Here is a 15,749-nt window from a genome sequence, read left to right on the forward strand (position 1 = left end):
TACAATTCATTTAATTATCCATCACAGCTAGCATTTTTTTTTTTTTTACACAGCACTTCCTCACCTGAGGAAAATGCAGTCAAAATGCGAGAGAGACAAGCTACGGTAATGTAAAAGTTAATCATTAAACAGTTTTAGATACTGTGATGCATTTAAAAAAAAATCTTTAGTTTCTTTTGTGCATTTTCATTTGCAAGTGAACTGCGACATTGGGGCCTTATCGAGCACTATATGCTGCAATTTTGAATACTGACTTTGGATACTTGGATATTTTAATTCTGGCAACTAGTGTTTTTTTTTTTAATCTTTTGATAAATTGCATTGCATTTTATATTTTACGTAGTTCTGTGCATGGGTAACATTTTGATTTCATTTTGCTGTTGGGGGTTAATGGGGAATTTTACATACTACTACAATACATACAGGATTTAAAAGTATGTACTGTATTACAGTCCATGTGTCGTCTCTTTTTACAAGTGATATTTTCACAATTATATAGTTCTGAATTAAAATACTTCTGGTGAAAATATAGTACTGTAGCAACAAAACCAACTACAGTACATCTAAATGGAAGCCTACTTATTTTAAAAAACAGTCCTTACAGCTATGTATTTATGACATTGTAACTTTTTTGTGTTCCCTGAAAAAATTGACAAGTTTTTATCTTTTACTGCTGTGTTATTCCCCCAACTCGTGCGTTAACAAATTTAAATGAAAGAATCAATGAAAGACCCCTCTGGATTAAAAACGAAACTAAGGAGGACCGTCTTCAAACATAGTGGTTAAACATTCAAGACAGATTACTGTAAATATCCAACCTTGACCTTGACCCTGCTGAATCAAATCTTCCATGAATGCTCTACCATCATCATGATGCATCTCTTGTGATATGTCAGATATAAGAAAAAAATAAGAAAAAGAAAAACAACAACAGTGCCAAAGAAAAGAAAAATATGCGCTACAATATCCCTCCCTGTACAGTTCCTCGAACCCAAGTCATATTTTTTCTTTCTGTACGAAATGTGTGTGTGTGTGTGTGTAGGACAGGGGGTTGTTTGGATGGTAAGGGGCAGGTTACAAAGTGCTCACCTACATACACTCAGATCAGATGAAATAATCAGATATTCGTGAGAAATGTTCTCTATTTATGTGAAAATGAAAGTGTGACATACGTATACAGTATGAAACTCCATTACATCCACAATGTTCAGGATTTATCCTTATTCAAAGTTATTAGAAAACAACCAGCCACTATTCTTTCTATGGAGAGAGGCGTTCTGTTATTACTCAAGAATGGAATGGCAAACAAAGAACGGCTCAGCTGACACTTAACACATTTTCCAAAACTACCGTTTACTACTACACTTTAAATGGACGCGTAGGCCCTGCAATGTTTGTTTCAGACAAAAAGTGGTAAATAAATAAATAAATAACTTTAAATAGTGATAATGGCATTGCTGTGGCATCTTCCTTGGTAATAATGGATCTCCCTTGTTCAAATAATGAACGGTAGTTCCATTATTACCTCGAATCACGCCACAGCAATATCCATTCATTTTCCTGTGTGAACAACATAAATAAACATTGCCAAGGAAATCAACACATATTTATCAACAGATTTGGACCTGTGATAACACTAAAATAATCTTAATTAAATATCAAACTGGCCCTTACAAGACCATGTGGGAACCTTTTCTAGTATTGGGAGGTTAATACTGTAGTCATGTAGAAACTACGGACCTGGTAAAACATCTGCTCAAAAGGTAAAGCCACCATTTATGACACTGTTTCTCCTCCCTTTAACACGTTTCCAGTTTAAAAACAATACACATACCGCAGAAGATTCAAAGGGCCTGAGCTTGTCAAATTTGATGATTTATCCAAAGATTTTTGAATAATTTGATTTGTACACATCAGAAGGCCTCATGGCATGCATGTGACAGAGTGCAGGTGTGGACGTCTGTCATAATAAATCCTATTTAGGTTCAACCGTAACAACATAGAACTGAAGGAGCTCCACTGAACCAAAGGGGGGGGGGGAGAGAGAGAGAGAGAGAGAGAGAGAGAGAGAGAGAGAGAGAGAGAGAGAGAGAGAGAGAGAGAGCGAGAGAGAGAGACAGAGCTATTGACAGACCACAGGATGTCAGATTTCATACTCAGCAGACATCTACAACAACTGATGCCTTGTTGTCAGAGGCTGTTAAATTACCTGTGAAGGGTTACCGGCAGCTCTGAACGTTTTCTTCATTGTTTATTTAGTTCCAAACGGCTCTTGCTCTTTGTGCTGATTACTCTAGCTGACAGCACAGGACATCTAGATTTTGTAAACAGGGTGCTGCTGTATTGAATTACAAGTAACAAGTGTGAAAACAACCTGCTGGGGCTGGACCTCTGCAAGGAAACCCCAGTGCACAGACAGGGTGAGGGTGGAAAAGAGGCCCAGATACAGGAAATCAATTGCAGCTGATATCATCAGTGGAGATAAGTTCAACTCCCATTTCCTTAATGGGCACCCAGGAGTGTTGACCTGGCTTAAAAAATGAGAGGTTTGTTCCAAATGATTGACAATACAATTTACAATGATGGTATTTTTAGAAGTACTTTATATATAACTAGCACTGAAGACAGACCATACATCTGTTTAGTATAATATTTAGTATCTAACTTTGAATTTAGATAACATTTAAAAATATATATATATGTATATATTTAATGCGCGCATAACAGCAGTTGACCACATTAATATATCATGTATATGTTTATTAATATAAACCCTTAAATGCTTTAATGGTGGCCTTCATCGACAGGTTTTCTCTCCTCCTTTAGTCATATCCCAGGGGGTCTTTAGGGCACAGTCTTGGCACTTAAGTCATGACATGCAGATCAGATGCATTGGTTTTGTAACTTGTGGTTGTTGTGTTGATTTTATAGTTCTGGGAGAAAATATGTCACAAAATTTATTAAAAGAGAAGAAATGTAGCCTTTAGGAAGCCATAGGTACTAAGTGACAGTGATAATGACTTGTCTTCTGAAGAATCAGAGGAGATCAACACTGATTTTAATACTGGCAGTGAAGAAAGAAATCTGTGCTCATCTAGCCCACAGAAATAGCTGACAACAGGCAATGATGCCTTTACATCAGACAACAAGTTTAACCTAGAGGTAAACAACGCAACTTTACAGAGTAAACTCACGGCAGCGGGACACTGATATGGAGGAGGATGTGTAAAAACTTCCCACTGCAACACAACACTTCCAAAGGATAGTTAACAGTTTTGTTTTTCTTTTTAATAAATATCCTTGGCGGTATAATACAATTAGCTGTGTTTGTTTTGTCATGTATCTCTGTAATATATATCTGCAGAGTATAAGAAACAATATTTGTGTCAAGGAAAGTTGGGTATAAGCGAGGGTTTACAAAACAAGATTAATACCATATGCTATGCCATGGAGAAGACTGTTTATTAAAAATGTATGTACCATCAGCTTGTTATGCCCCAAAGATCTCCAATTATACATTGAAATGAGGGGAAAACAAATGTTTTCTTTAAGCAGTTATTTGTAATACTAATTTCACACTTCTCTTTCTTGCAGTATTTCTTTTTCATAACTGCAGTGCTGAATCCACAAATGAATAAATTATTGCAACCAAAAATCGGTTTGAATGTTGCCGTTTTTACAGAATTTACATATTGCTTAAGGTACATAAACTTATGCTCAGGGATTTTAGATTTAACTTGATTATCTTTTACCTTAGATGGCTCAATTATTTTTGTTTATTTGTTCTATAGGTATTTCCACACCACAACATTTCAACAGTGTTACATTCGCTACAATAAAACCACACACATATACTGTTAGATTTAGGGTTTAAAAAAAACCCATTTAGGTTCAACAATTTAGTCTTCACGACTGGCTCTGTTGATTACTCTTATAATGGAGGGAAACATTGCTTATAGGTAGCATAGGCACAATAAATACTGGCACTAAAATTTTTTATGTAAAATTAGCTTCCGAGTAGCTGAAATGTATCAATGTTACAAAAGAAAACACTGAACAAATTAAGCAATTACAGTACAGTGTAAAACAGTTGCTGCAGTTATGGGTGGGCCTATTTACTATTTAATTGATCTGATTATTAAACAAGTTATATTATCAGCTAGTTAGCCTTATGAAAAAAAAAATACAAAGTGTTTAACTTGTTCCTTTTAGTTACTATACCTTTAAGTTAAAGGCTTAATTGTAGCAGGCCTACCTGCCCTTGTGATGCCACCTTGGGGAATCTAAGTCAAAAGGGGCTATAGGGTCTCAAGTAGATTACGTTGTTATGGTCTAAGCTGAAGAAGCAGATCCTTTCTATGCTGTATACAAAACCAGCAAGGCTTTTTGATTAACTTATTACTGTTCACAGATTCAAATACAAACAGTGAATCAGAAGATTAATGTTGCCAGTACCCCTTTCCCACAACTTACCCTGGCACTGCTATTGCTCAATATTGTGTTCCACACACTGTAAAAGGTAAGGTCACACTATAAATCAACTGGACTAGTGCTAAAACAAACCAAATAAAGTATTGGATTTCTTTATGTATTTTTAAGATGAAAAAACATCAGCAGTGCAGTTGGCTTGGTCAATTAAAATATATTATATCTTGTTTTAAATGCAGTTAAATTTGTGTTGGCTGGTGAAAGTTTGCTAGTACTTATTATTATTTTTCCTTTAAAAAGGAATATTTCATATAATTTACATTTTCAAAAATATATCTAAACTGTTCCATATCCTCTTATGTGTTTCCTGTAGGCGTCTCAATTGCTGTTTCCTCTTTGATCATTAGAAGTAAAAAAAGATAAATGTATAAAAAATAATAATATTTTTCCTGTTTTGGAGAATGTGGCTCTCATTGATCTGTCAACTCCTGAAAGTAGACACATTTATTCATCCAGTGGTGATTCTGACTTGCATGTGCCCTTCAGTCAGTTTGGCTGTGCCGATTAGAGCTAATTAAATAATAGGAGGGAAATAGTTGGCATTAGGCAGCATGGGCCCCATAAATACTGGCAGTACAAAAGTATGTATGTATGTATGTATGTATGTATTTTACAAAAAGCACATGAATAAGGTTAATTTTAATGTTTCCAATAAAATAAGGAGAGAAAGCTAGATATAACACCCATTAAAGCAGTTATATATATATATATATATATATATATATATATATATATATATATATATATATATACACTTTTTTTCTCCATCAAAAAAAACAAAATACTTTTTTTTTTTTTAAATGTATGCAACGCATAAAGGAGAAAAATAAAACACCACTATGCTCTGAAGGGCTATGCCTTTATTGTTCTAAAGGCCTAAATAAATGGAGGGCTGCAAGATTACTATGTCTTTGACTATTGTATGCAAACCATGGCATTAGTAACTGCCTTTGCCCTTTTGACAAGCGCAGTGATGGAGATAAATGGAAAGGCTGCAGCATTCTCCTCATTTCCTACGTACAACCTGCATACTGAACACAGGTTCATGCTTGGAGGCGAACAGTGCGCATCGCGCTTACATTCACTCATAACCTTAATGTTCTATTCATTTTGTTTAACTTAAACCGTTTTGGAATTGAATGTCATCCAGGGTCCTCCCCTGCTAATTATATACTTTTTTGTTTGAAGAAGTGGACCCTTTTATTGCTCATAATTCCAGCTATCCAGCATGCCTAGGCACCTTCTTCAGATCAATAGCACGTAGTTAAGTGGATGAAAAGGCTAAATGTGACTGCCGTTTGCAATGCCAGAGGTTATTCAGCTTTTAAGTGCCGCACTTGGGCTTCATTTTAGAATGCTAAATCGAGTCCCAGGTGATCAGAAATTCATAACCTCTTTTTTCTGAATTATAGATTTTTTTTTTTTTTTTAAGGCGGCTTGAATACCAGAATAGTTTACATTAAAAACTGCTTGGCACCTGCAATTTTACACATTCCAGCACTGCCGGCCATAGATGGTAAACTACCCTGATTTTAGTGCAATAAAAATCAATAAATATTAACGTCTTCTGACATTTCCTACGCAGATACTTTATCAATTGCTGTCAGGTTATAAAACAGTCAGTGATATATTGTATTTTTTTAGATGGAAATCATTAAAAAAAAACGTGGAAATCAATTTAGATTAACAAAGGTTCACGTGTGCAATTGGATTTCATATAAAATCGTACAGTGGATCAAGGGTTTTCATATACTATAGGTGAAGTAAATCTTGTTGATATGTGCATTTGAAAGATTTTTTTTTTTACATGGCTTATAATATGGATGTTGTTTGTAAACCAAAAAGTACTTTACTATCATTTTTGGAAATGTACCGTGTAATTAGCACTTATTTAAGATTAATACAGTTTTCATTGTATCAATTTAAGCTTATAGGGATCTAAGCAGTGGTGGCCCTAAATACAGCTGTTCTTTAAGTTCTATATTAGTCTTGGTAGTCAGAGCTGATTTATTGACCTTCTGATTAACATTAATTTATATAATAAAAATATGGCTGAAAGAGGTCTGCAGTATGTTTGGAGAAGTGGTATTAGGAGTGGTTTACACTAGAAAATTGTTAGTAATTATTCCTGGCAATAATTCCTGGAAATGAATTGCTGCCAATCTTTTTAATTTCTACATTTGCCAAGTAATATTTCTGGCTAAAGAAATCATACATTTCATGTAAATTCAACATGCTTGACGATACAGAAAATAAAACTAATACCAGGAGCTAGAGGATCTACAGAATATTAGCAATCTGAGCATATTAAATATTTCTTGACTCTCACCACAAGTTTGCCAGCAATCTTGCTCAATATTTTACATTAGGCCAGTGATTCTCAATCTGTGGTCAGCGGATCACTGGTGGTCCGCCGGCTCCCTTCAGGTGGTCCGTGATAAGGTTACATAATTTTGGAAAGTGGCAGCATGGTTTATAGATCCCATTGCAAACCCAAAATTTGAGACCTTAAAAACTCAGCTGCAGAAGCAGGAAGAAAATGCATACATGGAGAATATCTCCATGTTAAAAAAGGTCTAAACTCTCCGTCATACAGTATATAGTTTTGGAGTGTCTAAAATGTATTCTTTACTGGGGAGTTTTCGTGTATTGCGCTCATGTGCACTCAACACAGCAGCTTGTAAAGTAAGGGATAACACACGACAGGGCGTGCGTTGTGTTGCATGAACATACAGCTGTAGTTGGGTTGGAGGCACAAACCTTCGTGCCTTCAACCAACAAAGCTGCATGTTAATGAAACACAACGCACAAGCCCTGCAGTGTTATCCCGCTTATAAAAAGGATACAATAAAAAGGGGTTTTCTTTTAAAAAAAGAAAAAACAAAAAACAATTATATTATATATCCTTCTGCTTTACAGAAACACAGTCCCTCAAACAAGGTTCTATTTGTTGTAAACATTAAACTGGAGGTTTTCAACATTCCCATTTATTGTAATGAATTAAAATGAATGAAGCTTCCGTGCTGGTCTTTATCGCTCCATAAACAGAAAAGAAGCTTAGGAAAAGGAGGCAAAGACAAAGTTCACTATCCACTCATTACTACCGCTGACCTGGAGAAGCCAGTACAAAAATGGCATTGAAGCATAGAATTATCGTAACCGTTTACATTTTCAAGACAAACTGTTTTTAAGTCGATTACCATTTCTTTTCATCAAATCAATAAAAACACCAGCTGCCCAAGCATTTTTGTTTTCTTCGGTTTCATTAAGTTGTTGACTTGTTAAATCTTTGTGTCTCTTGTTTTTTTTTTTTTTTTTTCAAAAGCGGTTTTGCTTCTATAATTCTATCCATTCTACTGCCATGCCTCAGAAAATCAAATGTGACAATAGGAATGTCACTCATTAAAAAAACAATGTGATTTTAATTACGAGTTGAATATGTTGTGTATTGATAATTTATTAATTGAACTGTGCTTCGGCAAAAATAAGTCCCGTCCTCCATTGTACTATTTATCTGCAGGGTAAAAAATCCTCAACAGCCAATCCGCATGCAGCATCCAAACATTCCATTTTATAAATAAATATTACAGCTGGAGATTCAGAGCTCCGGCTGGGTTGGTACCTCATGGATGCACTGTTACTAATTTACATAAATACATTTCTGCTGTAATTATCAGTTTAAAATTAAAACAATCCTTTTTTACCCTCTCTGTAAATTTGTGTTAATTGTCTTTTTAGTACTACCAAATATAAAATACTGGTCCTTAAGATGTGTCAATGTTTAGATGATTTTAAATTTCTTTATACAAGACAACAGAGTGGAGTAAAGAAAACCAAAGGGTAAGCACGATAAATACCATGTCAAAGTACAGTAAATGCATAGCAAAAGGAGAGTACAATTTACCCACACAAGCTAAAGTTTATTTAAATCAGTGTATAGCCACTAAACACCGGAAAAACAGTGGAAATGGCTTTATTTATTCTTTTTTTTAAATTTAGTAGTCGCTAATTATTTTTATTATTTTCTCCCAATTTACAATATCCAATTATTTTTAGGCTCAGCTCACCGCTACCACCCCCGCACTGACTAGGGAGGGCGAAGACGAACACAAGCTGTCCTCCGAAGCATGTGCCGTCAGCCGACCGCTTCTTTTCACACTGCAGACTCACCATGCAGCCACCAGGACTGGAAATGGTTACTTAATTCACGTTGACCACACCTTTCCCATGAACAAAAAAATAAAAAATACCTTTCCCAGTGGAGTTGGGCAATGTCCCTCTTTCCTGACTTGTATCTATCATTGAATCATTCTGAATATTTTAAACCCACCCTAACTACTGAGTGGCAGCACATTCCACATTTCTATTGGAGACACTGCTTGCGAGATTTAAAACGAGATTACAATTGGAATGGAGGCTTCTTCACAGGATTTAAAGCTGTGTTACAGTTAAGATACAGAGGATTTAAAACAGAACTGCAAAATTGTGGTGAATGTAAAAAAAAATGATTATAATGTGCCTGTGACCATAAGGTATCTGTTGTGGAAGACAGCAAGGGAAAGAAGGTACAACTTAAGTGTGCAAGTACTGTCCAGTTACTACTATACATATTTTGAAAGAAAAAAAACGCCCAAGCATTTTTTAAACTATCCGAAAACAAAAATGTTATACAGTATATAAAAAGAGAAAGCCCAGCAAAACCAGATACAGCTTGAAAATAGCAATTAGCTTCCTAAATAAATAAACTGTGACTTTTTAAGTTGAATATTTTAAAGTAAAAGAAACCCAAACAAACAAAAAAAAAAAACCCTACGGGATACTTTTTCAAAATCCAAGGTGTACTTCGAACTCTTGGATTTTTTAGACTGTATTAACAAAAAAACAAAATAAAAAAGCAAGTATGGATAATGAAAACCTCTATACTGTTTTCTGTGGTAAATTTGTTTCAATTTTTTTATGTTTGTTTAGCCAGGCAGTTTGAAAGATTATGAAAAATTGCCATTTACAAGGATATGGAAGTGACAATCATTGTAAACATGCCCTAGGCACCTGGATATTTTTCATTAATAATGGTGAGTTCCCATAAACACGCTCCTCTGTGTTCAGCAAAGAAAAGTGATAGCAGATGCAGTTCTACACAATGAATCTCCAAAGAATCTCCCTGGCTCTTACCTGGGGTGGGGGTGTCAGTACTCCACAACCCACTGATGATAAAGCATACATTAGAGAATAATTGTGTTACATCTAATAATTACAATAACGTAGTATCAACAATATTTTATATTGAAGATTTAGTATTTTAATATATTTTTTGAAACCCGCTACATGTTTCAAAGTCCTGCTTTCTCTGTTTCTTTGAATTGGACGCGTAAGCCCATTATTCAAGGATAATATTTAATATTTTATTCCAAACACACAAATTAAAATTCCTCAGGAAAGATGTTGACCCGTCAATCAATCAGACAGTCTATGAAAGTCTGCCATTTAAAGCTGTGACAAGAGTGAGCCTGTTTGAACTGCAGCTATCAAAGGAAAATAACAAGACTAGCCATCAAAAATGATTTGCTTCTAGCTAAGAGTCCAAATGTATTCCGACAGAGTACAATCGTAGTCAGGTTAATTCGATATCTACCTTGTTAATTTTTTTCCCCCTTTTTGTCTTGTTCTGCTTCCTTTGATTTGATGTTTGAACGTTTTTCCTTCCGTAAAAAAAAAATAATTTCAATATAAATGCAACTTCCCAAGAAGTAGCGGAGAAGCTAAACTTGGGCTATCAAAACATTAAACACATGCTGTGTTTAATGATTACAGATTATGGCTGTGTTCAACATGCTTTCCTGCGCACCTTGAATTTGTGGTGGTGTTCAATTTCCTGGGTAAGTCACTGTCAAATGCAATTCAAATTAGCCTTTTTAATGCACAGAAAAAGAAAGCAAAAAAGAAAAATAACAAGGTTATTTTATATGAAGAAAGAATGTAGTTTTAGTAAAAAAAAAAAAAAAAAAAAAACAGTATTTAAGAAATAGTTTGTGACTGAACAAGCTTTCCTCAGGATGACTAAAATTACACAGCTAGATTTTGTCCCCACCGTTGCTCCTAAGCAGAACAATGGTTTTTGACTGGAACCCTCATGTGCTTCTACTTCATCCATAGCTTTTCTTTTAATACTGATACTTCAGACCCTTTGGATATGTGAAACAGTGAGTAAAACAGATCTTCAGCTAGAAACCAATAAGCTCAAACCACAACTCAATGATATTTTACCTGCATGCAGATAGGCTAGATCTGGATTCTCAAGGTCTGGGTGGCATTCCTTCAGATGGTTGCGGAAGTCTGTTGGGGAATTGGATCCGTAGTCACACCTGGGGCAGTTGTACATTTTCACTCCCTCATGTTTGCCTGTGTGGAGGATGTGCTTGCGGATGTTTTCTGCACAGTTGGACCTTGGAAGGAGGAAAAGAGCATTGCATTTATTAAAATATGTACACATTCACCTGATCATGTTTACTTTACAGGCAAACTTAAAACTGCTTAAGAAACCACATCTGGAGAGTTATTGGTCTGTCGAGTCCTTTTTGGACTGATTTATATGATTAACTAATAAAGCACATCTGGGAACTCCGACATTTTTAAATCCCACCAACTACCAGGTTACCAGCCAGCTTACCATTAAAGAAAAGTGAGCTGCACGTCACAGTGGTATTCAAAAAGGCAGGAAAACTGAGTTTGTAAAATTCAATTTTACTGCTGATGCTGACTGCTGTAAAATGATTGGAGGCCATAAAAAAAAACGTTGAGATTACTGTAAGGTATAAGAAATTAATATGATTTTATTACATTCAGTAACCTGTTTCACTATCCCTACTATCTTTGTTCAGTTACATTTTCATAACATTTTCTTCTCTTTGAAAACTCTGTAAAGGTACAGTTCAGCTCCCCATCATATTGTTTTACCCCCCCTTCCCATGTAATCCTTGTTGGGTAAAGTGTCCCTTTCCATTCTGTATTCCACATTCTGAGAAACCCTGCTCTACTGAAACTGTGGGATGGGTGAATGACAAAGTCACATCTTTCCTCTGAAAGGGTAAGGGAGTATTGGCGGTCTCTAATACTGCACCTATAGAATATAGGAGAGGGCTGCTGTATAGTGTTGTACCTTGAGAGAAAGTCAAGAATGTAAAACTAAACAAGGACCAGTAAAAAGTAATTAAGCAAAAGCATGAGTTGCTACAGTACACAGCTGAATCACTTCCTTAATAATCTGCCATTATTTAATATTCACATGCTGTGTACAGACAGTATTTACATCTTCTTTCAGGTGCCACATATCATTTTATATGATTTTTGTCTGACCAACAGACCAGAACAATATGTACCAATACAAAGTTAGAAATGCAAATGTATGTTCTGCACAAAAGGACAAGACGCTGAGAAATAATGAAAATACTGGTACATTATTTACATATTTTCAGAAATGAATATACATTACAGAATATGCATTCCATTATCCATAAGAAGTATGTATATTATATCCTTATTCCCTTCAATTGTTAAGCAGGTATTGTATCTAGCACCACAGTCTGTAATAAAATGTGAATTCCTTACTGCAGAATAAAGAATCTGTCCTAACATCCCACGAGGTTCAACAATTTTGTCTGGTATACAACTTCTATATTATGATGATTAGGATTTTTGTAATTAGAGGTACCATTCCCAAACCATTTTAAGCAAAACAAAAAGCTAACCTTTAATTTTTTTTATCTGATCGAGAGACAGAGGAAGTAATTTCTGATGATATCATCTTAATTTCACACATATACATGTTAAACATGTCCAATAGATATTGAGTAAGTAAGCTGATGCAGCACAAGGTGCCCAGTGGAACAGTCCTCTATGAGGTGTACAGATAGAGCAATCCTGCACTGGAACAGAATCCTGCACTGTGGACTAGTCCTGATCCCAAGTGCACTAAGATGCTGTGTCCTGCATCTTGATAAGTGCTTTAAACAGACTACCGGCGTTGTGTCATTTTTGTTTAGGGTTTAAAACACATGGGGACCCCCAATGAAATCCAGAACAAGTTAGCAGTCAGAATTTGGTACATGCAGGAAAATCTGACAGCAGAAAAGAATATGTAAGTTACGTTTTTGGTTTCAAAACACCAATTAGAGTTTGGTGCCTGCACCTGTACTGGAAAATGTACCATACTGTAGCATATTCCGGTGTAAAATCCACAGTTTATACGCACATTAAAATATGAAATCCACATAACTCCAAGGTATTTATTTTTATTATATGTATTGTCATTCAAACCACATTCATGAGAGTCTTTTAAATATGAAAATATCGCTAGTGCTTGTAAAGAAACATTGTTTGTGGGCATGTGTTCTGTTCAGGGAATAAGGACAAATTCAAGACAATCCTAATAGTGTATGTTTTATATGCGCTGCTCAAAGGACTGCTAAAATCCTTTTTCATTGATTATTTGTAGCTATTTTCTAATTTGATGTAATGTTTTGTTTTTTTTTATTGGGGGAGGGGGGGGGGGGGGGGGGTCGGTCTTTCGCTTTTTATAAACTGTATGAAATTTTTCTTTTCAGTAACCTTCCAAAATGCTTGGGTGTTTTTTTCTGTCCCAATATGTATAGTAACTCGACAGTACTTGCACAGCTGTACCTTCGCTGTCTTCCACTACAAAATCCTTATGGTCCACATGCACATTCTTCTGGGGTTTTTGTGTGTCTAGGCATTTTTTTACATTTCGCCACAATTTGCAATTCTGTTTTACAGTCTCAATATCTAACTGTAATATAGCTATAAATCCTGTGAACAAGCCTTCTAATTGTAATCTCGTTTTAAATCTCACCAGCGGAGTCTCCAATAGAAATGCAGGAATTTTCTGCCATGCAGTAGCTGGGGTGGGTTTAAAGTATTCAGAATGGATCACTGGTAAAGGAGGGACATTGCCCCACTGCACTGGGAAAGATAGTTTGTTTTTGTTTTTTTGTAGTAGGTTTTTATTTTATTTTTTTTTTGGGAAAGGGGTGAAGTCCACATGAACTGAGCAACCATTTCCAGTGTTTTTCCGGTGTTTATTGGCTGTACACCAATTTCTTTTTTTTTGTATCTGAGGTGTTTTATCAGTTAAAATCAGAATCCCAGTTATAAGTCACAAAAAAACAACAACAAAGTAACAGGTTACAGTCACCGAGTGATAAGAAAGGAAGACCACCATATTTAATTTCAAACTGTAGGTCTACTTTATTTAAAAAAAAAAAAAAAAAAACCTATGCAATCCCTTTTCAAAAACAATTTTTTAGAAACTTGCTCAATGTTCATCTTTGTCCCTCACAACTCTTGCAAACATCTCATTTTAAAGGAATATATAGTGCTCCTGAAAGACATTTTCCCATTTCTATTCTCTTCAACTCCTGTGAGCCCTTGTTCTGTGTGATAAGGCAATCTCCTTGGGGATCTGAGCTGTGTAGTTTTGCACCACAAGTGACAAGGACTCGCCTTGAATAACTGCTGTGCGCAGGTTGTAATTATGTCAGCTGGAGTGTTGAACAAGGGGGCTGATTAATGTGAGCCCCAGTCCAGGCACAGTCCCTAACAAAACCTTCGCACAGACCAGCAGCGGGGATGGGTTACGGCAGAAAGACAAAAAAGAAATGCTGCATCGTCCATGACAGATGAATTGCTCCAGCAGTCTTCAGCCAGATGTTCTCGGACAGTATAATACACAATTACTCTCCCTTATCACCTTCCGAGCGACAATAAAGCTTCCTACTATAGTTCATGTGAATGAAGACAAAATTAGTTTTACTTTTACAACAACACTTATCAAGATGCTTTGTATCTGCTTTCTGAAAACAAGCACAATTACTATTTTGCCCCACAAAATGTCTGCTGCAGAATTAGACTGTATTAAAATGACACCTTAGTTAAGCTATTTTACAGTATTATAGAGGATATTTGAATACTATGTGATTTGATGTTATCAATTGTATAATTCCAGTCTGTTCAAAACTAAGTAAATATACTGCAAGAAACAACACATATTGGCTATACATCGATTTCTTTTTTTTTTTTTTTGTATCAGGGGGGGTTTATCATTTTTATCGGTTAAAACTGAAAATCAGTAGCCCTAAATCTAATTGTTTTTATAAATTGTAACAGGTATGGAAAAACTAGAACTATATCCACCCACACCCCTGATTTCCCCTACTATGTGCCTAAATCTGAATTCTTTTAAAAGAAAAATGTAATTCTTATTGTATACTTCTTTAAATACAAAGACAATAAACATAAAACCAAACTATGTAGACTTTGCTGGATGTTCTGCGTTTATGTGCTACAAAATATATATATATATATATATATATATATATATATATATATATATATATATATATATATATATATATATATATATATATATACACACTTACACACACACACACACACACACGCACACATACACTCTTAAAACAAAAATAAAACCAATGCCTATCAAAAAATACATCTCTTTAAGGAAATAAAGAATTATAAATGAGGACCATTTCCAGAATCCGCAGGTAATAATACCTCATTATGTTCACTTTCCCTGAACGAAATTTAATACCCAAAGATATAACTACCTCACCTTGGGAACCTGGAATGAAATGAAGTATTTAACAGCATGGCAATGAAGATCTGAAGAAGACAAAGTGCTCAGAGTACAGACATCCTCCTTTCCAAATATTAGGGATGTGAGTGGTCCAATCCAAATCTATGGAAGTCCGGTACAATTCCGGTACAGAGAGTGGACCGGTATGTGGCCTGTCCATCGCACAAACCCTGGGCCAGCAAGCGTTTTGTTCTCTCGGTTTTAAAAAGATTGGAACTAATGCAATGAAGGAAACACTGCATATTGCAATAAAACACTGCATACTGCCTAAGACTTAAAGCATTAACTTTTTAAAAAGCTCTACAGTAAAAAAAAAAATTAATACATACAAAGCCAAATCCCACAGAGGCTTTAATGAGAAGTTATGACAGAATACAACACAACAAACAACATGTGGATTCTATATATTGTCATGTAATAAACCAGAGCCTGTGAACATGTCATATGATCTTTTAAATTCTCTTTCCCATGCGACATGGGACAGTGTTTACCCTCAAGCAATTATCTTTTTAAATGATACAATATTTTAATAAGTTGTTCTCTATCAAGAAAATGAACAGGATAGAATAACATTTAAAATAGCAGAACATTA

The 15,749-nt window shown here is 35.3% G+C and overlaps 1 protein-coding gene across 1 annotated transcript in view; it reads right to left on the reverse strand.

Annotated features, from left to right (window-relative positions):
- The window catches only part of LOC117400477 (zinc finger protein 407-like), a 302,138-nt gene that overhangs the window by 82,124 nt on the left and 204,265 nt on the right, over positions 1-15,749 (reverse strand). Inside the window, exon 8 of the mRNA XM_034000516.3 lies at positions 10,753-10,931. Within this exon, the coding sequence (XP_033856407.3) occupies positions 10,753-10,931 (179 nt within the window). The remainder of the gene's footprint in view (positions 1-10,752; positions 10,932-15,749) is intronic.

The sequence above is a fragment of the Acipenser ruthenus genome, chromosome 4, assembly GCF_902713425.1.
Source record: "Acipenser ruthenus chromosome 4, fAciRut3.2 maternal haplotype, whole genome shotgun sequence".
Classification (NCBI taxonomy): Eukaryota; Metazoa; Chordata; class Actinopteri; order Acipenseriformes; family Acipenseridae; genus Acipenser; species Acipenser ruthenus.